This window comes from Amia ocellicauda, chromosome 21 (genome assembly GCF_036373705.1).
Source record: "Amia ocellicauda isolate fAmiCal2 chromosome 21, fAmiCal2.hap1, whole genome shotgun sequence".
NCBI classification, from domain to species: Eukaryota; Metazoa; Chordata; class Actinopteri; order Amiiformes; family Amiidae; genus Amia; species Amia ocellicauda.
Genome location: NC_089870.1, coordinates 7,766,314 through 7,794,137, shown reverse-complemented (window position 1 = coordinate 7,794,137; position 27,824 = coordinate 7,766,314). Strand labels below are relative to the sequence as shown.

Below are 27,824 nucleotides of genomic sequence, written 5' to 3'. Positions count from 1 at the left end.
GTAAAATCACAGTTTAAAGTGTGTGTGTGAACTGTAGCGTAACTTTTCTATATTACATTTTTTCTTATGAAAGACTTATTTTCAAGACTTGGTAACAGCTTCTTTTTTTTGACAGGCGATCGATAGCGCAGAAGATGAACATCAAGCACTTTTTAGGCTGTTTCTCTGCATCGTTCCCTGTGCCAGCTAGCAGGCCTTTAGAACACTGACCACTTAATTTAAGTGCATGAATAATTAGATGATGTTCGTAATGGAAGGCACTCACACCGTCCACCGACTGCATAAACCCATCAAAGAGCGGTGCCACATCAGCTGCTATGTTCCGAGGGGAAGAATCAAAGGATTTACGTATAAGGGCAGAGCTGCTACCCGAGAACAGCCCATTCATTGCTATGACCAGAGAAAGGAGGAGCCCGGGGAAGCAAAACAGAAGGACCAGTATTGTGAGACTGGTGGAGAGCATCTGAACTTGACTGCAACAAAGAGTGTTGTTTCCGAGTTCTACAGACTAACGGCTGAGCACCAGGGGGTACTGACTGATCTGATTGCTTTGTGCGCTAACTGCAAGGCCAGGTTTGAAATGGGAAACCAAGATGCTAAACTTCAGGGCTACCTTGAAAGTGGTAGCCTGCCAGTTGAGGGAGAAGGGGAGCTCTTAAGCAGCAGGGACCTGCAGGAATCCCTCTCCCTGTCGACCGAATGCAAGAAAGGGGTCTCTAAGGGCAGAAAGTTAAAGAAGCTTGTTGGGATGAAAGCAGACAGTGCAGAAGTGTTCATGCAGAGCAAAATCAAGAGGAAAGTGAACAGCGGCATCGAGTTCTCCTCTGACTGCTTATCAAAAGGATTGCCAATGGGAAAAGACACGAAAGCTCTGGGGAAACCTGTTTCCAGACAGGGTCCTAAAACATCGGCGGCCGGTTCCTGCACAAGCCTGGGCAGCGGCGGTGCCCCAGCTCCTGAAGGACACCAGAGCATAGAAAGAGAAGGCTGGGATTTTGTTGAGGACTCCAGAAATTTCGAGTCAGACACAGACATCTGCAGCGAACTCTCCGAGTATGACAACGAACTCCTCACAGGATACGTGATGTCCTGTAGCAGCAGCTTTTTGGAGGACATGCCAGATAACCTCAGGCACGCGCACCAGCAGACAGCTTGTGGATATGTCTTGGGCACCCAAGGTGAGTCCAGCTTACCTGGCCAGGAAGAGTCTGTAAAAAAGATCCAAAAGGATTTAGCTCATAAGCGGTTGGCCGACCCATGCCAGGATGAGGTTCACACTAGAGAACAGGGATTGCGTGTTTTTGCGAAAGTGCAGAATGTGGAAGGTCTTGTACAAAAAGTCTGTCAGAGCGATGCAGTTGAATTCAAGTCCTCAGTGGAAACTGGAAAGGATAACCTCCCCTCAGTTTTCACTGCCACACAAAGTACATTACTGTCTAAAGAGAATGCACTCTCTGTACCGGAGCTAAAGTCTGTCATGCTGTGTGACCGCACGGGAGAGGTTACCTTTGAGAGATGCCTGGGAGCAACAGTTCCTAAAGATGAGTCATCAGGCTCAGGTGGGGTAGTTATACAGAGCGGAGTTATCCGAAATGACAGCTTTGAAGAAACTGAGGAGGGGAAAGCTCTGAGAAAGAGACAAACTGACAGCCAAGGGGCAGAGTTCGACAGCAAAGGTGCTTTAACCACAAAGAAAAGCAACCCCGAGTTGCTGAGGCTGCCACTTCAGAATCCAGCTGATGCTCCACCTGGAAATGGTAGCCCTAAAGCCCTAAGTCCCTCTTCACCATCTTTGGCTGCTGTAGGGAACGTCTTTAATACTTCCTACCCAGCCAACAATAATCTCCAGTGTATGTCACCTGTGCCATCCCCCCTGTCCTCGAAGCTTCCCAGTCCCCAGCTCAATCACAGGATCTTACTCTTGCCTCAGCACCCATCGGAGGAGGAGGAGGAGGAGGTTGTGCTGGAGAAAGGCTGCACCTTGTCCATCGAGAGAGTGGATGAGTCCAGAGCCCATAGAGCCACTACAGAGATCATTGACAAAAATGGGAACAAAAGGACCATAACACGTCTGGAATTGAATGTGACCAGGCTAAGTCAGGAGCACAGTGGGAACCAGAATGGCTCGAGGGTCTCTTTCCCTGATGCAGGTTAGTGCCTTTCATTCTCAATAAAAGTAGATTAACTTAGATACTCCTGATCCATCCTCTTTCAGGAAAGTATCCTTTTTCCCTCTCACACCCATTCACAAACACTATAATACCAATTATTATGAGAAGCTGGTTGGAAATACGTTATTTGAGTTAACCCTGAATTCATAAATAGTATTTTGAGTCTCCCACTTGTGGAATAGTGAACTCACTGGAAACTTCAAATACTGACACCATCAGAACATTTTAAAAAGGTTTAAACGTTTGTCTTCAACAGTTTGTTTTGTAACCTTGGTTGTCTCATGTGGCCGTGCTAGCCTGAGGTTTTATTTTTATTTTTTATTTTTTTAATAACAGATACAGGCACTGAATAGTGACTTGCATATGGATGAATTCATTGTTGTGCCTCAAGGTAATGGATCATTACTCAGTGAAATCCTAATAAGATATGTCTCAACTCAACGTTATTATGGTGAACTCCATCTGGTTTCCCTTTTTTTTTTTTTAACTTTTGTGAATTTATGAAGACAAATTAGTGAATTATAATTAAAAATGCTGTGCTGTTCTTTGCTTGGCTATGCTAGTGATTTCTACAAAGAGCAATGTCAAACATTGGGCTGTTTTGAAATTACTTTGAGTGTTGAAGGACAATTTGACAAACTCTCTGTGTATATATATATATATATATGATAATTTAATGATGATTAATAATAATAATGATTATGCAACGATTAGTACATTTTTCATAATGCACAAAAGATATTCATATTTTGAGACAGTGTACCAATGCTGGCCGAACATTATACAGAAATGCTAGTAAAGGGTGATTAATTAGAATGGTGTTTTTCTATTTGAGATATTAACAGCTTCTAATAAATGTGCTTTGAATGACTGGCAATATTATTTTAAGCTATAATTTATTGCTATACCATATGTAATAGCAATTAAATTACCTTGTATACATGTGTTGCTTTTGTTGCAGGGTGATCTTCTAGTGAGGGCGCTATATTTCTGCTTCCAAGGGAATTAAAATAATAAAACCAAATTTAAGATGTCTAATTTTTACCAGCTACTTTTAATAATTCTAGTGCAGGAAAGGGTTAAAGAGACCTTTCGAGTTACGAGCAAGTGAGAGAAGGAGCAGAGAGCTTGGGTTTAATTGGAGTGACTTCTCATCAGGGCGTGCTTCGTTGGAAGTCTAGGTTCTCCAGCATGTGACTCGCAGGTCAAAGCCAATCAGTGAAGTGTAACCGAGTGAAGTAAATTGGCATGAAGCAGGAGTGTCTGACGGATGCCTCATAGTCATCAGCTATTAACTTTTTCTCCCACACAAGGAACCTGCTGAAACGGAATATTAAGACCTGCTGCTGGACTGGAATCCTCTTGATTTGTGTTCAGGGTCTGGCCGAGATATCTCCCTTTAGCTTAATCTAGTTTTCCCATCCAGTTGGATTGCCCCAAGATTGAGTCCTGGGGAACTCGAAAAGCCAAGGCAGATGTCAGATTTGCATTGGCCAGCTAAGGGCAAATTGCATTACTATAAAAGGATTAGGATTTATTGGGGGCTTACGTGAATACATTGGAACTTCCAAACAGCAGGGCGAATGCTTAAGCTTGCTAATAGGCTGCATCGCATGCTGAAGTTCATGGCAGAAATCATAAGCAATATCCTTTTCCTCTGCTTAAACATTGTAGGCTTACTTTATTAGATGACATTTGACACAAACTCTTAACTAAGTTAGCATGCCAAATGGCGACCTCCATTTACTGTTCTGAATTTTCTAATTGTCAGTTCTTTAACAGATGTTGCTGGTGGACCACTGTTTGGGAGTGAAAAATATCTGAATGATTTAATTGAGTTCTCATCTGATGATCAGATGATTCATGTTAGCCCTGGGTAAAGCCATCTACTAACTCAATTAAGTAAATAAACACATAAACAAATAAATACATACAGAATAATTAAGGTCTCATGGACAATTGTAAAAGAAGAAATCTTATTCAAGGAAATCACTGTTATTGGCACTAGTTAGTGATTTGCATTTGAAGTATACTGCTACCTGTTTTTCCTTATTGGAAATCTGCAGCTTCTTCTGTTCGACTCAATACAATATCTATGCCAAATGCGAGTCAGAAGTCCTGAAATATCAATGACGTAATTGTCTCATCTTGCAAGTAAGTTGAGCTGTTGTGGTTGAAACGCTTACATGCTTATTAAGAAGAATGATTTCACTATCATTAAAGTACTGACGAAAACAGAATCTTTAAAGCTGGTAAATTAGTTATCAGCAGTAAGGTTTCTTAAAAACACCAATATTTAGCTTGCCATGGTAGCTATACTTTTACTGTGCATTTTAATTGGTATGTCTGCATGATAACTGCTTTTATTTGATTTAAGATTTCTAGAACAAGGATATATGAATGGTGGAGTTGCTGGCCTAAACAAATTCAGCATAATTATGGCAAGACCTTGTGGGGGGAAAAAAACACAATGTAGGCTTGTTTGTGTGTCTAAATGACAAATTGACAGATCATTCTGGAATGTCAATCCATCAGTTCAACTCCTCCCCAGTAAACATCCCCTGAATGTCTTACAGTCCAGGTTTTTAAGTCACTGAAATGGAAGCACAAGCACGTAGAATTTCACGGTTTCTCCCATGTTGTTATTCTGTTAAAAAGGCCAAAATGCTGACATAACTCAAAAGTGCAGTTACGTCTCGAGGGATACCGTTCATTTTGGCATTGAAAGGTTTCAATAGGAGTCCCAATGACAGGGCAGGCAAAGAACCGGTAAACAAGACTGAGGTACAGATGCTCCTTTATCCATGGGAAAAAGCGAAACAAAACAAAGATCCCCAAAACCAGTTTGGGATATTCTGGGAGACCCATTTTAGGGCAGCACTCACTTAACCCCAGTAAACATGGCAACGTTAAAGGCATGCTAATGGCAAGAATTTAGATGTGCTCATTTCTCCACATGAGGTGACACTGGGTCATGATATGAGTTACCCTTCTTTTTCTTTTTACCTTGAGAATAATGCTGATTAGCATACAAATGAAAAACCCACTTTAAGTCGAATTAGTTTCTGTTAAGTGCTGCTGGACTCTTTTACTGTATCTGTGATAGGAACAATACTGATTCGTTTTAATAATCTTCACTGACTTTAAGACTGAACTGGCTATTTTTTTTGTTATTTCTTTATACTCATCATGGCTTTTACACTCCATAAGTGACATTTACTTTCAATGACACATTGTGTAATGACTCTTACTGTTTTCTATTATTAAAATTCAGTACAATTTACCCAGATTGTTTCATATGCAGAGCTTTTTGTAGTTTTTACACGAGTGGATTTTGCAGGAGAATATGAAATACTAAAAAGACATATCTTAGGTTCCTAAAATACATTTATTTTAAATTTTAAAATCAGAATAATATTAAATGGATTTCAATTTCAAACAAAAAGCCTTACAAGAGAGATTGATGTAGGCCCTATTTAAAGAAACTGGTCCTTTGCTTGTCATTAAACCTTTGATATGAGTTAATTTTCACGTCAAAGCTGTTCCACTGAAAAGGTCACTGAGTTTTAGAAAAAATATCTGTTTTATATTGTTACTTAAATTACGTGGCATGTCAAATATACATGTAATATCATTCAAATACAAATCAAGTCATATATTTAAGAAAGAAGGTTATAAAAGACTAAATGCATCTATTTATCACTTATCTAAAATTGCATTTAACACTGGGCTGCAACCTTTGGGGTATATTTGTTAATGTAGGTCATATTTTCTCTCACTTTATTATAACCTGTTGCTTGGTGATGTCTGGCATTTTATATTGGAGAATTATTCTATTTAAGAAGAAACTGCAACATATGACTCATTATGCAATATCACATTCATCTTTTCTAACAACTCATGACCTGTGATATGACATCATCAAAAGAAATTAATCGTTCCTTGGCTCCATCAATAGGTGCTTTTGGCCTGCTTCCGAGTTACGTGCCATTTCCATGTGTTTCAATGCTCAGCGTGTGTTTGATGCACGTCTGTGTACATTTTATTCTTGCACTTTAATCTGGAACAAGAACATACAATTCTAAACAGCTGTGGCCCCAAAGTTATATAACAACAAGTGCGTAAACATTATGGTTTTCCGGATAACTGGTTATATAAGTATAGAGTTCCTTGTAAAAGTTCAGGAGACACAGTTGAACATTGCCAATTCACAGTTATCACAATGAACCACACTTGTGTATGGTTAACAATGAGTGCTCTGAAAGATCCTTTTAATTCCTATTTGTACTTTGGTACTTGCAAAGCGGTATTTGAGATGTATCAGGGAGTTAATTAATTGTAAATGAAATCTACTTATAGTAATGGTAAAATGAAGATTAGCTATCCCAGAGTCCAGTTTAAAAGCAGCAAGTAATATCTTTTAAGAACTAATTAAAGTGCAATGACAGTGACTGAGTATCCCTGAAAACTTTCCAATGTTAATATATAACCTTGGCTACCCATTCGTAATGACATTAAAAAGGAAAAGCTTATTAATTAGATGGTAAACTAATTTCATTACTGAAGAATTCCAAGACTGTGGTAGATAAACACAATGCAGCTCTGTATGAGAAGTAATTGTGACTGTTGTCCATTGTAGGAGATGGACTAATGACAGAATTGTAATAGCAGAAGCTTTAACTGCTTCCAGTATAATTTTACAATAGCATACCATAGCGTAGCAATACATTTTAATCTGCCTAAAACCTCATTGTGGGAGAGACATTCATGAAGAGAAGGTCTTCTTTTTGGACTATGTGGGACCTGAGATGAATTCAAACTGGAGACAACATGGAGAACATTGAGGAGAGTCATTAAAAACAGACTAGAGACTATGAAGCACATAATTCAGGACATAGTGCATGTGTCAAATCAAATCCTTGAAATATAGAGCTCTGTTTGAGGAAATGTTGACATACGGGCTAATATTTATCTGGCAAACAGACGGTTAATACTTGGAATAGTTTGCTAAGGCAGATAGTGGAATCTAATACACTGGGACTCTTTGAGAATCAATAATATTCAGTGAGTGAATAATGCTGTGAAGAAGAAGCCAGAGGCCTGCTGTTGGTGTGCTTATCCTTTTAAACATGTTTTTAATGTATATTTATTTAACATGGCTAAATAAATCTAGTGTTAGAAATCAATACATTCCTAGACATTCCCATAGAATATTTGAATTTAAACATTTATTGTAATGAACAGAATATCTTTATATTTTTGGGAGATGCCAGTATATTATCTAGGAAAAATGTAAGGGATGGATTCTTGTTCTGCAGATCTAAGAAGAAACAGAAGAGTGGTGTCAACATAAACAGGGCTGTCACTTCAGTTTAGCATGGGATTGTTTGTGTTCCAGTTCATGTCCACCGATCCACTCCAGCTAAATTAGATAATCATTTGAATTTTCCATTGTGAGCCTCCACATACTGAACAAAGAGGCGCCGGTCTTTGTACTCTGTAGATGTATTCACACAGGTAAAAGCTTTTGTTTATGCTCACAAGAAAACATCAAGCATGTTTTTGAACAGGTTCATTACTCATACAGCATTATGCTACAGACCTCATGTTGTGCCCAGTTTTGTTCCACAAATATGAGCAACCTCTGAATTAATATGCCTATGACCTACTCCGTACTCCTTATTATTACAGTTTTATATGCATGATAAATATCTGTTGACATACTTTGTTGATTTCATGTCTTTATAGATTTTGTATTCCTTTTACAATAGCATGATAAATGTGGCATAGCTGTCTCAGTGAATGTGTGGCCTCAGCAAAAGGTCACAGGTCAGCACATGACAGTATTGGCCAAAGGGGAGATCCATCAGCTCCTCTAAAAGGAAGGTAAACGCACAGAAAAGGATACTTGATAGCCATTGGAAGTAGTTGGTCCTGAGCTTTTCTCCCTTTGGACAGCAAGTCAGCAAGTCAGCAAGCAGCCAGAATAATGAAACAAAAAAAAGAGTAAATTCACATAGAACAAGCTTTGTAGACTTTGAATAAAGATCACAAGAGGACAAGCAAACAACAAAGTATGTCTGTTTTTACTGTCTGGGTATGTATCCTTTGTCATTCTCTTTTGATAATCATATAGTGGAATCTGTGCTTTGAAAGCCTGTGCATGGTATTTCTAATTATACCTCACGGGTCTTGTTTGTAGAACAGAAGCACCTGCAGTAGGTCAATAATATAAAAGTGTATTTTATTGATTAAACTCCATGATCTAACCAAGCTGCTGTACAGTTAAGATGACAGGTTAGAGTAACATTATCCCATGCTTGCCTGTTATAATAAAGTCACACAAAGCTGCAGGTGTGACATCTGTGATGTCAGTGTTTTGCAATTGCGTCGTGCCAACTTGACTTCATTCGGCTTGTTTTGTTGTAGCATAATTATTCTAGAGAATTCCTAAGCTCTGTCCATCAGGACCCCTTTGTCTGGATTGTGAGTTATCCCTGGGACATATTCAATATTTAATTACACTTGAGATATCAACAAGGCCAAATCAAACAGAAAGTCTAAAATAACAATTAGGTCAGTGTGGAGCATCCTCGAGGATTCTGCACTGCCTTTATACCTCAGATTTGTATGCATATCTATTTAAGCCGTTTTTGTTGTTCCCAGTACTAAATCCCTCATGTTTAATTAGAGCATCATAGAGGTGAGGTGCCCAATACAATTCACTTATATTAGGAAGTCAAGTCAAAACACTAAAAAGTAGGGTAACACATAGCAATCCAAAGACAATCCAATCAGTTTAGGGGTCTGTCTACAATTTCCTGCAAACTCAGGTAAATTAATGAATCAACATTTTAATTTTGTTAACATTTCCAGCAATTAGTGTGTACAGTCTATAAAATTAGATAGTGGTTATGTTCTTGTAATTCCATACCACTGTGGTTTTATTTAAGGAACAAACCCTTCCTTTGAAATATTTGCATTGGTGGGTATCTATAATCTATCTAAGAAAATGTTTGGGAGCTTTCATGGGTTGGAAACAACAGTGGCTGTTGCTATATGAACAAAATATGAATGAATGCATACTGGCCCTTATCTCTCCTGTCATGCACTACATTAATTACGTAAACAAATCAGCAGAGTGGTCATATGAATCCTATCACAATGAAGAATGGGTCAGTTGATATTTTCTTTTGGCAACCAGCCCTAAACATGCACTATTCGTGGTATTCATTTTTCATATGATGTGCATTTTTAAGGACAATGACTACTCTCTGTGGGTGACGAACGAGGACCAAGGACAGTTGCGGAAAGATGACCATCTTTCTTTTTTATATTATTCTTTGGTAAGGTGCAACACTTTTAGTGCAAGTTTTTTTAGATGTCCCCAGTTGTTCTATGTGAGAGTAGTCTGTCACGGAAAAGTTGAGTGATTTGTCACTGATTTCTTTTTTAAATCATGCTTGGCATATCACATTTCAAAGTAAGTTTAATGTTTGATCTCATACAGTAGATCATTTTATGCCATATAAATGTTTTATATTTTACAATGTGCAATGACATATTCTTGCTGAGTAAAAACAAAAACAAAAGAAGAACCATTCACCACACAGCATCCAGTGTGATTTTTTTCTTGTTACTTGCGACATTGGGTTTCTGGGCTGCACCGATCTGGAGAAAGACACTAATTAACCATGGAATCAAGCTGTGTTTCCTGTGAGCCGGAGACAGTCTGTTATCCTTTTTAAATGTTTGTTCTGTTAATCTGCAAACCTTGTCAGTGTGAATGAAAATATTGTGCGTGGTCTGGCGTTCGTTTTCTCAGGCTGGTATTTTATTGAAAGAGTACCCTGTCTCTGCCAATTTATGGTACATGAAGCGTCCCTCCAGTCATCACAACAGCACTTGGAACAGCCTTCTCCTCAACCTGCTGTGTCTCGAAAATAGATCGCCATGATAACAATTAAGGAACTTAAAGTGCTGAGATAAAGCTGGGCTGATTGTTATGAAATCCGCACCGTGCCTCCTATTTTGGCCTGTACATCTTGATGCATTTCTATTCCAATTTATATGTATAGATGGATAAGTAGAGTTTAATATCAACAATGTTCCAGAGTATTAGGTTTGCCCTCATTAAAGGGAATGCCTTGACTAAGTACATTGTGCATCTGTTGTCCTAAATTTGAACCATTCAAAGAAGCTTTGTAATCACAGTATTGGTTTTCGGTATCAGTGTAAGTTGGGGGTTTGAGTTTAAAGTGGTGGCTTGAAATGGAGTCCAACTGCCAGGAAAGATTCAGCGCCAGTGCAGTGCAGTACAATACTTCAATGACACTGACACTCACGCAACTGCAATATGAATCATCTGCAAATCTTTTAAATTGAATTATTGTAAACGAAGAGCACAAAATCTCAGAACAAAGGTACATTTAGCTAAGGGGAGATAAGCTTTCCTAAAAGAGGATAGAGTAAGGATTTGTGGACAGTTATTTTAGTTGCTGGTTTGTGGGGATTATTATGACAAAATTACTACATTTTCTATGCATCCAAGATCACATGAATAACCTTTAGAAATGTACATCAGTTGCATGCATCCGGTTGTCTGTCTGTGGATGCTTATTTCAAAGGCTTTTTTTTTTTCTTTGCTACCTCATCCCTGGAGTGGTGGATTATGTTGTCATGTGCAATAAAGGCCCCTCTCAATCCCTTTTAAGCCACTTTTTAAGCTTTTAGTGAGATGTTTTCTTTATTCATTTATACTGTTTAATGTATTTATTTTTAAGATAATCTAATTTTCTTAGATTCATGAGGTAAAAGCCCTATATGCACTTTTTCAATGTATTTCATTGGCTGCACTCAACTGTGGAGAAATGAAACTAAAAGCATTTCCATTCAATATGTTTTTGATTTCATAATTTCATAATTAGTAATACATCACAAAAGCAACATGTAACATATATAATACAGAGTCTTTCATGAGACATTGTTCAAAGTTATATTCAGCATTCTTCACAGCCAAACAGTGTCTCAGATCATAATTATGTAACAACACTTTCTGTTGTTTTTGTTACCTGGCAGCTGTCTACTGTGCAGTTAGGCTTTCATTATCATCCTGTTTTCATGTTGTATTTCCATGTTATTTTGACTGCTTGATGGGATAATTGCAATGGTATGACCTAGTAATAGTACTGTTGTCTCCAGTAGTTTTTTTTAAACACATTTACCTGTAATGTTTGTTATAATATTATTTAATGTGTAATGGTTTCACATTGAAGGTGTATAAATTATTTTTTTGTTAATATGAATGCTAATTAAATGAAAGCTATGTGTCTGTGTGAATGTTGCTGGAAAATAAATGCTTTTTCCACATTGTGTTATATTAATTATCTCAAAAAGTGTGTAAACAGAATTTCCCACATTTAAATCTGTATATTTGTTTTATTAGTCAGTTAACCCAGTATCTTCTATGACTCACTTATCCCTTGCAGTGCAATCACTGAGAGGATGCTTTGGTTGTAAAGCAATTTGGCAAGGTGACGCCAAACACATGGGCGATATATTGTTGGTTTGCTTTTCTGTTTGATTATTATGTGTAACCACTGAGAGTATCGTAAATCCAGTAACAAAAGTGTGTATCAAATGTCTCTAGTCTAGTGAATATATTAAAGTAGCTTTGTGTTTGTGTGTGGAGGAGGCTTGTGTGTAGACATTTGCCTTGTAAACTAACAGGAGGAATGTCTACTGACATCAGAACATTGGTCAATGATATTCAGTATGTATTGTATCAAGTCATGCAGCTCCACTAATCCCAGTTAAACTGGGGTCAGAAATTCCTGTGGGTGTTTATACTTTGGCATCAGTTTCCTTAAACACAAAATGCTGCATAACATATTGGTAAAAACAGATAAATTAACATTTAAAATAAATGAATAAACATTTATACAAATATCAAAATTGCATATCACACCAGTAATTTAAAGAGCCCATGTTTAGTTCTGGAGGATTATAGAGACGTAATGAAAATGTAGTCTGCTCAGTGGGGTTTTATTAGGCCTCAGTTCAACAGGATCTACAGGGAACATTGACTTATTCCTCCATAATTGATCAAATTAAACAAATGAATGGACTGGCAGGCAAGTAATGCACAGATGGAACAAATACCAGCAGAGTCGGCACCCACGGAGACTGGCGATGTTTGTCATTGCTTACAGCAGAGTAACTAGTCACTAGTAACCTTTTCAGCTGTCTCCCTAATTCCTTATTACTTCAACCATAACCAACCTCTCCTTGGGTCTAGTCTAGCCCTAAACACAACATAAGGGTCAGGTGCAATGACAGTGGTGAAGCTCCCAGTTGAAGTGTACAAATTATATCTCCATCTCAATGCAGAGCCACCTGCAGGGAGCTTGCCAGCCCCCACGGGTCTATGCATCACATACTGAGAACTTCTGGTTTACAGCATCCTTCACTGATGCGTAGTAACTTAATTCATCCCTGTGGCAGCGACAGCTTTAAATAAAAGATGTTTGAAAAGCCCCTACCCATTTCCAAGCATTGTGAACAGACTAGAAGAAGCTTGTTCTTTCTTTCTTTTTTCAGTTTGGCACCATATACAGAGTTGTCAGCATATCTGTGCTTGATTCTACAGCCCCATGCAGTGCATTATCCTAATGAACAGATATTCACTTCATCAGACGTTTCCACTCGTTTGGTCCTTCCTGTGGAATGTATGGGGTTTATGCAAAAAAGTGGGGAGAAATACTTCACTAATACAGGCTGTCTGCATCTTAAATATTTCCTTGTATTAAAATTGTACTTATCAAGCAACAATGTTAATTATATACATTGTAACAACAATGCTACTGGCCTAATAATGTTTAAAATAAAAAGAAAGTGAACAATGATTGTGCTGAGATGACGACTTTGTTTGATGCTGTCCTCACTGCCTTTTAAATGAGGACCATCAACTTTGTATTCTGCCAGATTCAAATTAAATGAAAGTGCAAATACGGCACAGCGGAGCAATATGTTGCCTAGTGTGTATTCCAGGAAAATATTGAACTCCACATAATAATAATAATAATAAAAAAACACTTCAAACCATTATAAACTTTTACATGTCATCAATAAGAGTGAGAAAATGTAATAGGAAAAATACACGCTTCAGCAGAAAGCGTATTATCAGCACATCCTGGTCTGCATCAAAATCTTTCCAGTAGAGGGAGCTCAGTCTATTTGTCAGCACCGAGAATAGGTCAACTACCTTTGTGGACAGGAGAGTCATACAGTATTAAGGGTGGCCGTTCCTCGGGTTTGATCCCGGGCGGTCCCTTATGTCCGGTATGGGTTCTATTTTAAAACGCCCAGCCTCTAAGAACCACAAGTTATATTGTTTGTTTTTATTGATCATTTATTTAATTTTGCAATTTTGTCGGTCCTGCCAAGACAGACTACCAATATCATTCTCCTGGTTGTATTGTTCATACACACCAAAACATCACAACCAGGAGAATGCTTCCGTCAGTCCTGGTTATCCTTCTGTGAACTGCAGCGATTGTACATCTTCTGGAGCATGTAAGCACCCAGCAGTAATGGACGCTGATTGTGCTGTTTGTGGGGAGCTGTGCTGCGTGAGGATAATTGTTTGTGATGAGCAAACCCAGGAGACTGCTCAGTGGATTTCAGGCCTAGGCTGAAAGCGAACTATTTTTAAAGCTGAGCACAAAGCAGACTACATCCTGTGAAGAGAATTGAAAAAAGAAAACCATGGGGCAGGGTTTGGGTTGAGCTAGGTTGCTGGTGCCAGATAGTTAGAGTAAATATCCATGTAGCTTTGATCTGCCAAAACTAAGCTCATCTTCAGCTCTCTGCATTTACTTTTGGGTTTGCTTTTCAATTCAAATGCTTCCTGCTCTGTAGGTTGTCCATTTGGCCACATTTTCAAGTATTTTTGAACTCTTCATACCTGACAAAAATGAAAGTACTACTTTTCTTTAAACTTGCATTTTATATTTTATGACTTCTGTGCAACTCCCACTTGCTATGTCAACAGAAAGATATGCTAAAGATATATGGGCAGGTTTAAGTGCCAAAACACATTTCTTTCCCACACAAGCAAAGAAACAAAAGCAAAGTTATTGGTATTATCCGTAGAAAAAGAAAAAGAAAAGCCCTCCAAATTAAAAGTGTATTACATTGCTCTCCAGATTTTGTAAGGACTATGTGCTTTCCGTTTTCAGTTGCTGAAGTTCTGCCATCTTAATTGATAACTTGGGTGAATATAGTGCAAAGAAATTTCAGTGTAATAATTGATCAATAATATATAAATCAATGTGATTTTGAAAAAGCATTGCAAATTAGTATTAGTTCAGTCTTTGTTTATTATAGCCTTTACTGGCAGCAAATAAAACCTTTAAAATGGATAAACAATTCAACAATAAGAGCTGTTGGATAATTTAAACACCTTTTTTGTTCCAATGAAATAGAACCCTGTAATTTATAATAATGGTAGAATAATAAGAACTTGAAATGTGGCATTCTGTTTGTAAAACTCTCTCAGGGTACGCCCTCTGCACCTCACTGACACTGACACTTGAGTGAGTCTTACACTACACCTGAGCTATGCTATATGTACTGTAATTGATATCAAATATTGAGGGTGTGTGTCTGTGGAATATTTCAGCACCTGTCTCCCTTCTTTGTGTTCTGTTTAAAATGACATATTTTCCTTATGCAGAGGAACTCTTTAGCTGCTTTTGCTGTGTAGAGAAGATGCGTGTCTTTTCATGACAAGTTCTATTTACATCCAAGAGGTTGCTGTTGTTGTTATTGCTGGTAATATTTGAGTCACATAATCCTGTGGGCGTAAGTCTCTTTTATAGCAGGTCTTTTTTTTTTGAGCTGTTGGTGAAATAAAAATGAATTGCCTTCTTATCGTAAAATTGATTATTTGATTGATTTCCATAACTGATAGAAAAAAGGAAACTGGAAATGCCCAGGCTATAAGCTTATGTAAACCAGAGCAAAACACTTAATCATGTAATTTACATTCATAGTGTGTTGAAGTCATTATGCTATAGTGTAAAATAAAGTATTTTACTTACTGAGTTTTATTAATACATGTATTTATTGTCAATGTGTTATAAAGCTGTAAAATATTAGTAGGGAACTATGATTTTAATTTCCTCTCATGTCTATATAAGCACAATTATTATTTTTTTCTCAATTATACTTACTCTTCAAGATTGCAACTTTTATGTTTTTGACACTAGGGGGCGCATGATATTGAAAATTGAGTGAAAGGTAGAACTGCTACTCAGTTGTGTTTTCAAGGTAACCCAATATTTTTATTTTCATTTTGTTTTAAAAACTGATATGTACATCCATCTCTTTGGTATGTAAGGAATCTTCTATGGTTCCCAATTTGGACTTTTCTAGCTGTGCAAAACAAAATAAGGGGCGTCCTTTTAAGAGTTGATTAATTCACACATGTATTGCTTAGTGTTTCAAATGATCTATAAAACGATAAAATGAGTAGCAGAGCTGTGGTTTGATGGACCAATCTCCAATGTGCCTAGTCTGCTAGTTCTCCTAATTTATAAACATGCCTGCGTCAGGCCTGTTTTACACGCTGGGAATTGTTTTACAGATTGGTGCAGCTTTTCTTCTTATAAGCATTGTTTCCCTTGGGCTCAGACTAAAAATACAGAGATGTTATTGCAATTTATTTTCAATGTAAACACTTCAGAACAAATATTCTGATGTTAAAAGCACAGTGCACTGTACAGCAGTGAGCAAATCCTCATCTTCAGGACATTATGTAGTAAATTAAGCATATTATCACTTGACAACCAGATGGTGCACTGGAGAATTACTAGGATGTTGATGAATGAATCCCTACTTCTGTTTAAAATATTATACGCCTCCATTTCAGAATGAGGGTAAAGTCTCAGTTAAGATTTATTTATAATTATTTATTAAAGACATTATACTGTAATAACATACTGTACTGTTACAGTTACAGTCTGTAGCATATTAACATTAATGTCAGGCATTGTGTAAGACTGAACAATTAAGCACCATGGCACAGTGTCAGTGTATATACAGACTTTAGCGGTTTGGTTCTCTGTGAAATACTAAAACTATTCATCAGGAAGAGATTGATTAGTCATGTGGATCATTACAAAATGGGTCACAATATGTCTGCTGCTATGTTTAAGCCAAACATAAAATAGAAAAATAATTATAGCGATTTTGAGGCCTAAAGTTAAAATGTAGTTTTACAGCAGAAACATGCCTTGTGCCTTTCTTGGTCAAACCCTGTATATTAAACATATTATTTATTTAATGCGTAAGAGGCTCAGACTGGCTTGTGTATAAGCTGGAACTGGAATGACTAAGTACATTATATAAATACTAATTTCTTTCCGACTTGAGAGCACAGTTATTTCCGATCTGGTGCTGAAGGAACTGATAGAACTATTAATTACAGCCATATTGTACTTGTTAAAATAGCTAGAGACGACACATTGGTTTGGCTCAGTTTCCATGGAAGTAGTGACTTTTATTGGCATCCCGCCTACAGTGTTATTCCAATATAAAATCAATAACAATACAATTGCCTCTTTTACTTACACATGAGGAGACTGGATTCAAATTAGTTTAATTTAAGCAATTTATTACCATTGTAATTAGTGGAAAATCAGATATGTAATGTTTTATTTTCCTTGTATTCCATATTTCTCTGATGGTATACTTTGTAATTTAAAAAATGGAAAACGTATATGCTGTTCACTGCTTGCCTGGTAATAGACAGTATTCTAAATTAATAGATTACTTCTATTCTAGCTAGGTTATACCTATTTTTAAAACCTCTTTGCTTGATTGGAGGGTAAATTATTATCAAGACAACGTTTGGCTGTAACAGCATGGCTAAAACTCCTCCAATCAAATTTAATCAAGAATATTTGATGACGTGGTCTACCATGTGGAACATTTACATATATGCTCTCAAGTACATTTGGTCTCTTACTTCTTTTGCAACATATATTGTGTTTACTTGATTAGTGATTTTTCTTGATTAAATTGAATAGGGAATCAGGAAGTGTTGACAGCCTGAATCTAGCTAAATCCTGCCATTGCTGTGTGAGCTTTTTCATCAAGTGGGTCACATTAAATTGAGAGGAATGGAATGATGGCTTTTGGAGAGTAAACGTTTCCGTTTTGTGTGGATGTTATTGCAGGTCTGCCCAATTCGAATTGAAAAAACAAAATGCTCTTTTGTACCTCTAGACAGGTGGTGTCCTTGATATATGGCAGGTGGCACTGCCTAACAGCCCAAAGCTATCTTCATATTTGTAGAAAGGTTAATATACAGTCATAACAATGACAACATTGATTGATTTTTAAATATTATATTGTGCTTTGACACAGTTTTGTATCTCTCCACACTGGAAATATTGTAAATGGTGTATTTTCCAAGACATTTAGTATCCCTGGGAAAATGCTGAATAACCACAGTAGAAATGCCTGTGTGAAGATAGTGTTTCTTAGCAGAGCCGAAAGCTGCTGAGTAAGGGGTTTGTCTCCTGCCTGGCTGTGGGTTTACAGTGTTTCCCAGCACTCTGAAAATTTCCTGAAGGTTTAATGAGAAACGAAGCTTAGACAAGCAAATGAAAGAGTTCAAAACCACATCCGTGCTCTTGGTGTCCCAGGAATACATGAATTACAGAATTCAGACATGTACTTTCTTTGCGTATAATCATTACAGTCTGACTTTATTTTTAGGCACATCACGTTTTGTAGAGAAAAAAGTATAATTTCTCAAACTGTGACACGAATAATTCTCTAGTGGAAGCTATATCTTTTATATCGGCATATAATCTCTTGATGTATCTTACTAGGCATAATTTATGTTAATTTCTTTTTCATGAAAGATATGATTCTATAGTGACTTCGAAAACGTGAATGGATTGATACAAATATAATCATGTTCATCTTGAGATTTACACACCTGATTTAAGTGGTTGTTTTAGAAGTGCCTCGGATCAGTCTGGGGAAGGACATCTAATCTATCACTTGTGCGAATGTGTCAGTTTAATCAATGGACATTTCTGGTAGGTGTACATCCAAAAAATCATTAGAAGGACTTTAATGTTTTACTATTAAAAGCTGTACATTCTTTTTATCCTGATGTTTTCTTTACAATACTATGTTAATAAATGATCATTCTTATGATGCTTTTCATGTGACCTTGTGTAAATTCGATGGCAAATTCTTTTAGCATCAGGCAAGGTTTGCTTAAGGAGTACTCTGACCTCAACAAAGAGCAACTGAAAACATGCTGACAAGCTAAGCTCCTTCAATTATAATTGTATAGCAATTACAGTGCGGTTATGATCGATTCAACTAATAGGGCGGTTGGGCTGTTTGAAATGTATAAAACTCCTTTAAAATACTGAAATAACTAATGCATCTTAATACACCATTAATATATTCTATAGTAATTAATTGCTAACCATCATTTGACATAACTGGGTAGAGGTTAAGGCCCTGGACTCTGGATCTGAGGATTGTGGGTTCAATCCCAGGTGGGGGACACTGCCGTTGTAGCCTTGTACCTGGATAGCTGCAGTACAAACCCAGCTGTATAAATGAGTCATTATATGTAAACAAAAATGTGATATATTGTAACAATTGCAAGTTGCCCTGGATATTTTTTTCCCCTTTTTATCAGCATCATGATAACCTTCATTGTCCTGGTCTTGCAGGAGAGGATGCCTTCTTGAAGCAGGATGAGATCTGGTTGCTGGAAGCCGATGACTCTATCTGCCAGAGTCATGATTCGCTGTCCCGGAGCTCCAGACCAGATCACTTGGACTTCCTCAGAATCACCCCCGCAGAGGAATGCGTCGCGACTGACACATCCTATTACACGCATTTGGAGTTCAATGTGAGTAACACCTGGCTTCTAATATGAAATGGCTAAGAAATGTTGAGGAAGGTGTTCAAAAATATGTTTCTATTTTTTTATGAAAGGGTCAAGTCTTTGCATAATGGAATCTTGGGATGATTTTTTTTTTTTTTTGGAATGTGAGCTTTGATTATTGTTTCATATATTTATGAAGATATTGTACTTTCTTACTTTTCAGGGCCAGATTAAAACCTGCTAATAGAAAACCTCAGATGTCAGATGTATTTCTAGTCAGATGCTTCTTTCTTCTACTGATAGATATGATTGATATGATTAAGTATGGGTTTATAGTGTGTGGTTATTTTTACCTAGAATTGGAAAATATGTGTCCTCCTTTGTAGCAGATGTTTGAAGGTTAAGTAACATTGTGAGCCGTACAGAGAGCAAGTGAAAGGGAAAGTTGGAGGTCTGTAATCCTCTCAGTTCAAACGAGTATCCTCTGCCTGCCTGCTGTGTAATTTCCTACCAAAATAGATCTGGAGTTTTTTAGGTATTTAGAGTTCTCTTGAAAACTATCTGACTATCTTCGCAGTCTCTGCAGCTTAAAATGCAACTTGTCACAACAACAAACAACACATACCATTTCAACAATGAAAAGTAATCCAGCCACCCTAACCACAAAGTGTCTGGATCAGGTGATTTATTTGGGTTGTTTTCTCAGTGCCAGGCTAACTTGTTTTTTCTCAGTTGACCTTTATAACTATTCTACACAGATGGGTATCTGAATAATGTATTACACAGAATTGGATGTTAATATACTTATTGGAAAAATACTAAACCTGGCAACTTGTTTTCCTTGGATTACATCTTAGTGTCTGTCTATTCTGGGTTTTATAAAAATATTTCATAAAATATGCAAAAGTGAAAATAAATGGGGATTGGGAGTGGCAACAGTGGGTGTTTACAAAAGATTTCTTGGGTGCGGAAAGACAGCTAATATTTTGATAGAGCACGTATTTTATATGTTAGTTAAATAGATTTCCAAATATGAAACTTGTTTACAACTGATTTTAAGGAAAATACATTTCTTTGTTTTATTTATTTCCTAACAGTATGTAGCTAGGTATTATTGTTTTTTATAGTTTTTTGTTTTGTTATCTCTTCTTTCCTGACCTGGGAACATTTTTTGCATTATTTCAGTTGATCTTGTAGCTGCCATTGTGTACAGTTGTTTCATGGAAATGTTCATTTGATTTAATTGTTTTGCATTGTAGGAGTGTTTGCTTTACTGTCATTACAAACAGTCTTAACCTGTATATCAACTTAATTATTGTCAAGTAAAGCTCTCAGAGTACAAAAAGTTCCAACAGTTTAAACTTAAGCGTGTCTTCGAGACAAGGTATTTACATAATTTACTTAGAAGGATCGTAACACTTTTCATATTTAGAAACTGGGCTGTATAGTGTGGGATTTAAGCCACACAATCCTTACAGGATATACACTCTATTTATTATATATTATATACTTTACAAAAAATATAAAAAAAAAAGTAATTCTCTTGACATTCATGAGGAAACACAAATCATATTATTTGTAATTTAATGTTAACAGACATTTTTACACCTGGGCCATTCATTTGTTAGGATAATAAAATGAAGGGAGTACAACAAGAAAAAGGATCTTCATTATTTGCCATTGCAGTTATATTTTAAATGCAGTAACATGATGATTCTTAATTTAAAGCATACAAGCATTCCTCAGATATTAACAATTGTTTATCCATTGTTTATTTGTGGGATTTAAAAATACATTTGACATTTTATGGTTCTAGGTTGTAGGGTCTCTGCTACGTGTGATGCTATTTTTTCGTTTTGTATTTGTATTATCCGTGCTTATTAACTCTTATAGCAGAAACAACATGAGTAGTCTCCTCTGATCTTGTCTACACAAACAATACTATCAAGGATTAAGACCATGGAATCCTAACACTCAGTTAATTTGATAATAATTACTGGAGTTGCCACTGGGAACACATCCCATACGTTTGTAGTTTTTCCACTGTGTTTGCGCTATCCAGGAAGTTATCACACGACATGACACATGAATTGAAATGTTTTAAATGTTAAAGGTTGTTTATATTATAGAATAAACTGGAAAGCGCAATACATCTTACTTAATGCACTACAGCAACACGTAAATAGGTATAGAACAGTAATTGTAGAATCCACGCTAGTTCCTCTTTAAGCTGCTGAGGGTCAGTACACTGCTGTTTGACCTAAGTGTGCTGAGCAGGGAGGAGAGTCATGCTCCCACGCAGTCATTCTCACTCACAGATCACCATTAGCCTCTTTGGAAACCTCATAGCAGCTGTGCTTGTATTTTTAAAGACAGATTTATAAACCTCTGGTACTGACATAAATTAATTAAAGTATGTTCATTAGTAGGCCGCCTGCTGAGGGAAAATAAATAGTTTAAATAGCCAAACTAGGATCTATATGAGACCATATTTTAATTGCATGTGTGAATTTATTATTAATCTAATAAACAGTCAAAGTTATGTGATGATGCTGATTTATTATTATTATTATTATTATTATTATTATTATTATTATTATTATTGCTATTGTTGTTGTAGATAATATTAATAATATAAGCATCATTCAATCTGGAATCTGTATTTTAAAAAGGTAAAGGCCTTTTTGTGTTTCTGTCCATCGTCAATCAGATCAATAGAAATGTAATCTCTTTAACAGAAGGCCCTTTCTCCAGCAGACTGCTGTGGGCCCTATGGCAGCTCCAACAGGCCAGCATCACAGTCTGGACCGCAGACAGGATGAACTCTGACAAACAGGGTAACCAGCGTCTCTAATAAACAAGAGGCTGAAAAGAGCAAACCGCACTCTTTCTGAGGATGTCCCTTCATGTTTTCATCATGCTTTAACATAACTAAGCCCCTTTGTATGTGTTGGGCTTCAATAAAGACAGTGTGTAATCCTGTTTGATGAGTCTAGTCAGACCCCAGTGTTTATGTATCTTGAGGCTTTAGTCTCATTTTCTCCCTTCATATTGCACTGCATTGTTTTGCGGTAGATTACAGGCTGCGCTGGCATTTCAACTATAGTTGGTATTTCAATCCTGTGCTTTTCATACTATAAGGGACATGTATATAGTCTCATTGCCTTGAACAATAAGTGTGTGATATCTGTACCATTGGATAACTAGGTCTGCATTTCTTTCTTCTTGCTAACAATGCTTGTTTAGCATTTTCAACTAAATGAAAAGGCAATTTAAATATCAAGGGGCTTGATTTGCTCTTTTGTCTCGGGGTGAATCTCTTCTTTCATCACGCACAGGCACACACAGTCATATAGACTCCTTTACTGACAAGCTAAGACAAGACATAGCTCAGTATAAATTAATAATAATAACTGCATTTTTAAAATCTCGATTTCACAACATTGATAAAATCACAATATTAGTTAACTATTATATAATTATTATCAGGGTTTCCTGCAGAAATGTGCATAGACGTGGCGGTCTGTTTCCGATTTGTGTACCGGCAGGGGGGTGCTAGCGGATTGTCGCCGGTGGGGTACCGTAGTGAACAAAAGCGGGACGCGGAACATGTGCAAGTGCGCTTGTGTTTCAAAATGTATTTATTTTTTAACTTTTTTTGCTGTTCACGTATATGATTGGACAGGCAATACCGTTTTTTGGCCAGGCCTGAATATAGCTGTGGGAAGCCCTGATTATATAAAATATATGCAATATACAATATCATTTACAATGTCATTTTAAATAAATTACAATATTAATACAATACAAAATAAACTTAATTAGGAGCTATGCATGCAGGTGGGATCTAAGACATCTCAGGTCTGTCCTAGTGAACATGATGGAAAATGCTGGAATCTTTGACAGTCGGACCAAAGACGCTTTAGGTTCAAACTTGCAGTGTAAACACAGTATAATATTTTAGCATTTTTATATATGTTTAATTGTTTATTTGGGGTCTTTTGGTAATGTAAATGTGGTACTAGGGGTACTATATATATCTGGTCTCTGTCATGAGCTCTCATTAATGACATTAATTGCTATTTTAGCCACAATTAAGTCCTCTTTTCCTCAATCGTAGTTCAAAATATAACAACTAATTGTTTAAAAAATTAAAACAAGCACATTTATACCCATCTACATTAACCGTGTCATAATGGTTTCATTTTTAGGGAACAGAAGCCTGTGAGAATCAGTACTCTCACTGCAACACCGACGCAGCCCAAAAGCAGCCCCCCAAACCTGTAAAGTGACATTAGCAGCTACTGTAGTGCCATACCTGGGTGGAGCTCGGTTTAGATAGATAGCTAATTACACCCTAGAGAACTGAGACACATCAGAAGACCAACTCTGGGTGAGCCATCTCTGGAGCCTGAAGCTTTACACTCATTGCACCAGAAAAACGTTTACAGGCAGATCAAAGAACTCCTCTAATGCTGAAGGAAAATATATCAAATGTGTCTGTCATCAGAGGGTTGAGCTACTCTGAGCGTTGGGGAGTGTTATTAAGCAATTTTCATTTGAATGTATTTTCAAAGGATTATCTGGCTTTATTTTACTAATATGAGTGGGCTTTGACACATGGCCTTCCCAGACCCGCCCCCCTAATAATTATACAGCAATTACGTAAAGGGTTAATAAAACAGATTCCAGTGGTTCAGACTTGACCATGGGAGATTAACAGACAGACCACACAGCTGCAAGGTCCTTGTTTTCCCTACAACTTCCATTAATGAATAAAATTAACAAGAAGGGATATTTTGCAAATCCCTCACACTTACTAAAATAATAAACTTTCATTTGATATTCTATCAGTTTCAAAACTGAGTGTAACATAATGACTTGCTTGAAACTGTGATTAAAAAGTGCAGGATAATATAAAACATTTTTTTTTTAGTTTTTAAAGCTGGTGTTTCGTGTAACTTTTCTATATAGATATGGTGTATGAGTTTCCACAATTTAAGCAACTTGATTTCCCTAATATATATTTTAAAAGTCATAATTCATATAAGGTTTAAGTTACAGTAATTAGATAATAGCCTATCTAAAAATATAATAGCCTATTATAAACAAGGCTGAGAGCGCAGGCAGACTTCTTACTCTCGGCAGATTAAACCCTGCTTAGTTCACATTATAGCTGAGCAGCGTAAACGCAGGTACCTCAGTCCACCTGACCCGCAGCAGATTAGCTCCCGGCGTTCTGTACTTTGTCTATTTACTTTGCAGCCACGCAGCTTGTAGAGTCTCTGGGTGTGGTGAAAGTCTTTGGATAAGTACCTGTTTGCAGTTTGCGGAAGCAAGCTAGGGTAATTGGACACCTACGCCATTGTTGGATTTGCTGCTCAGGCTGGGGGGACGGGCAAGGGGGGAGGTGGGTAAAGCTGCATTCCATCTGAAACCTGGAGGGCTTTTTCAGGAAGCACAGAGCTCTCCTGTACACTTGCAGACGCCAGATTTAAACTACCAAACTCACAGCGCACAACTTCTTACTTCAGAGAGTGTGTGGCGTCTGAGACACAGAACTGCAAACTTCCTGACTTCACTGCTGACTCACAGCACATGCTGGAAAGATCTAATTTTGAAGCCGTTTTTGTTGTTGTTTTTTGGGTTTTAATTTCTGCTGTGATCCTGTCCCCGTACCTCTGGATTAATGTTTTTTTCTCAGGGAGATTAAGCACTGGCATTTTCACTTGGAAGTTGGCTTGTTTTGCCGATTCAAAACAAGAATTCCAGAACAGGCTTCTGAACCGGAGTAACAAGTCTCTGGATAAGTGAATATCAAACTTAAAGGCTACGCTTAGATACTGCCATTCATCTTTGAAGACTTTTAAGAGACCACATCGCCGTGTGCTGCCAAAAGGATTACAGAGACAAAACACTTTTATTGGAACAGTCCTGGAGTGAGAAGACTGAGGACCAACGGATTTCAATTCACAAAGGCTTTTTGTTGAAAGGAACATTTGAAACTGGGACTGTAGCAGGTCTGAGTGCTGTAGATACAGAGATGAATACATTGAGTGCTGGATTAGTTTGGAGTAAAGTGACAGATGTTTGTTTCTCCTTTACTACTACAGTCTTATAATGTAATGTGTAAAGCCCATGCAGAAAAACAAACTAATTCATTGTAAGGAGCTGGAATTTTGTAATCAAATATATGAGTTATTATTTTGTATTAATGTGAAGTGATTTAATGTCTTAAAGTGGTTCTTCACCAATGTTTTGAAAATGGACAAAGTAAATCCTAACCCTGATCCTGTAGAAAAACAAAATGTGCCTCCAAAGACCGCAGGAAGCACTTTTTCCTTTTTCAATAGGATTTCTACAATGTTTTCACGGTCTGGTCCTGAAAAATCAAAAACCACGACCGAGGTGGAAGAGAAGGCTGTCCTGAAGTCTTTTCGGCCACTATCTGAACCAGTAAATGATGATGGTGAAGTTGATATTGGTGACAGTTATACAAATGGGGATGACAACCAGAGGTCAGAGGAAGATGTTTTATGTTTGGAGGAGGAGTTTCAGAATGATGACAAGTGCACTTCTGAAACGGATGGAAGTGCCAATCTTACAACAGAGGACGTTGAAGCTGACACCAAAAAGTCTGTATTGGTGTCACCAATTTTGACACCACAAAATCCTCCGGTATCTGTGGGGAATTCTTTACAGGACATTAAGGATGCAGAGCTGGTTCAGGTGACACTTGTCGAGACTTACAGTGACACTGAGAGTGAAGATGAGGATGGAGGCAGCCCAAGGCAACTGGAAAGCTTGTCAGATGAATCCCACGAAGAACTAGCCCCTTCGGATGAAGCGGGGAATGAGAAGACAGCTGGAGGGACGCTGGACTTGGACAACACCGAAGGTGACGACGAAATTGACCCAGATTTCATGCCTACGTTAGAATGGAAAGGATTAGGAGGAAAATATTCAGGAGCAACTGCTGTTCTCCAGGTTACAAAGTCAGACAAGCCTGACTTGGAAATAGATCCTGATGTATTTTCAAGCATTAAAAGCCAGGATGTGCCTAAAAATATCTGCAGCCCAGATGTGGCTGAGAATATCTGCAGTCCAGATGTGCCTACTGAAACCATCAGGCCAGAGGCTCCTGCAGATATCTCTGTCCCAGATGTGGTTACAGATTCCATCAGCCAAGATGTGCCCTCAGATTTAGCCAACCCAGACATAGCTACTGAAATCCAAAGCTTAGATGTGCCTACTGAAATCTGTGACTCAGACATACCCGAAAACATCACTGAACCAGATACCTCTATAACAAGCTCTCAGCCAGATGTGCCAATTGATGCTACAGACTCTGAGGTTAATACAGTGATAACAGCACCAGAAGTTATTACAGCAGCTGTAGAACTGCCAGAGGATCCTACCGTCATTTCTGAACCCGTGAAGCCAGATGAAGTACAGAAGCACAATACAGTCCCAGATGATCTCCCTGCTACAATGGACTTAGGAATGTCACCAACACGTTCAAATCAAGATGACCTTACTGATGCTTCTACTGAGATCATAGAGTCAGATGATTATGAAGTTGTCAAGGAGCCACATGTTGCAACTGACAGTCCAGATGTTGCTGCTGATGTTGCTGAGGCAGATTTCTGTGTGTTCGAGGAAGACAGCGAGGAGTCCTGCGATGTTACGAAGGAGGACCTCTCTTCATCCTTTAATGCAGCAGAATCCAAAGAAGCTGTTTCAGTTGACACCAAGCCAACAGTGCCTTCTCAATCCAAAAGCCAAGATGTGCCTGCCAGCAACAAAACACCAACTACAAATACAGGTTCCCCCACCAAGAGTGTTACCCCACTGCCTGCCACTCCAGGGGAGAAAGTATTTCAGTTGCCTGCCTTGTTCAGTGGGCTCAGGGTGCTTAAGAAGGGAGCGCTCGGAGAAGAAAGGGAAACTGTTTCTGAGATCAAACAAAGAGACACTGATCTGGCCATGCTGAATCTGAAAAAGCCTGTCAACAAAGCCAAATTCCTCCCCGAGCAGCTGCCGAAGAAGCGGGAACCAAAAGGTGTGCCTGAGCAGAAAGGCAACCTCCTGGAGCAGCTCACCCAACTGCTGAACCTGGATGGGTCCAAAAGCGAAGCAAAGAGTGACCTCTCCGAGGAGACTGGCGAAAGCAAGGACACTGATGACAAAACCAGCCCGAAGGCCGAGCAGAGCCCCGATGGCAGTCCCACTGCTTTTGATGCCTTCAAATCGTTCTTCACACCGAAGCCTGTGAAAAAGGAAGCAGCGGACCCTATAGACTTGGATGCAGTGAAAAGAAAAATAAAAAATGACAAAGAGGTGCTTAAAGCCATATTTGAGAGATCTACGTCCAGACCAGGACCAGCTGACAAGAGTCCAGTTGACATGAAGGGAGTATGTATTGCTTCTTTCTTTGTAAATATGACTTTTCTGTGTCTGGACAATATCTGTTGGTAATCCTGCTTTGCCTTTTGCAGGTTTTCCTTTTCCTTTTCAGCTGAATTCTGGGCATCTGTATAACGTTTCCTTGTCTCCTATCAAGCTGTAGGGTGTGAGGTCACTGTTAAACAAAATATCAGATTACATAAGGCCGCATAATGAACTGTTTCCAGCCCTTTATATTTGTGGATCTGACAGAACTAAAAAAAAACACTCTGTGCATTTCTATACAGTTTCAAAGTGATTACAAAACAGTAAAGACTGTG

At 37.8% G+C, this 27,824-nt stretch overlaps 2 protein-coding genes across 2 annotated transcripts in view; both read left to right on the top strand.

Moving 5' to 3' along the window:
- The first annotated feature begins 121 nt into the window (after window positions 1–121).
- LOC136717402 (formin-1-like) lies at window positions 122–23,390 on the top strand. Its single transcript, XM_066695019.1, has 3 exons — window positions 122–2,150; window positions 18,941–19,122; window positions 23,310–23,390. Exons 1-3 carry the CDS (start codon window positions 239–241, stop codon window positions 23,388–23,390), a joined length of 2,175 nt encoding a protein of 724 aa, XP_066551116.1. The 5' UTR covers window positions 122–238.
- Window positions 23,391–24,478: 1,088 nt separating this feature from the next.
- Window positions 24,479–27,824, top strand: part of LOC136716732 (formin) — a 74,195-nt gene continuing 70,849 nt past the window's right edge. Inside the window, exon 1 of the mRNA XM_066694085.1 lies at window positions 24,479–27,513. Coding sequence (XP_066550182.1) covers window positions 25,363–27,513 — 2,151 coding nt within the window. The 5' untranslated portion in view covers window positions 24,479–25,362. The remainder of the gene's footprint in view (window positions 27,514–27,824) is intronic.

Excerpts from the sequence above, each read along its gene's own strand:
- LOC136717402 (XM_066695019.1), top strand. The coding sequence starts at position 239 with ATGATGTTCGTAATGGAAGGCACTCACACCGTCCACCGACTGCATAAA. Across the intron at positions 2,151-18,940 it reads GGTCTCTTTCCCTGATGCAG|GAGAGGATGCCTTCTTGAAG; the intron begins GTTAGTGCCTTT and ends CTGGTCTTGCAG. Across the intron at positions 19,123-23,309 it reads ACACGCATTTGGAGTTCAAT|GGAACAGAAGCCTGTGAGAA; the intron begins GTGAGTAACACC and ends TTTCATTTTTAG.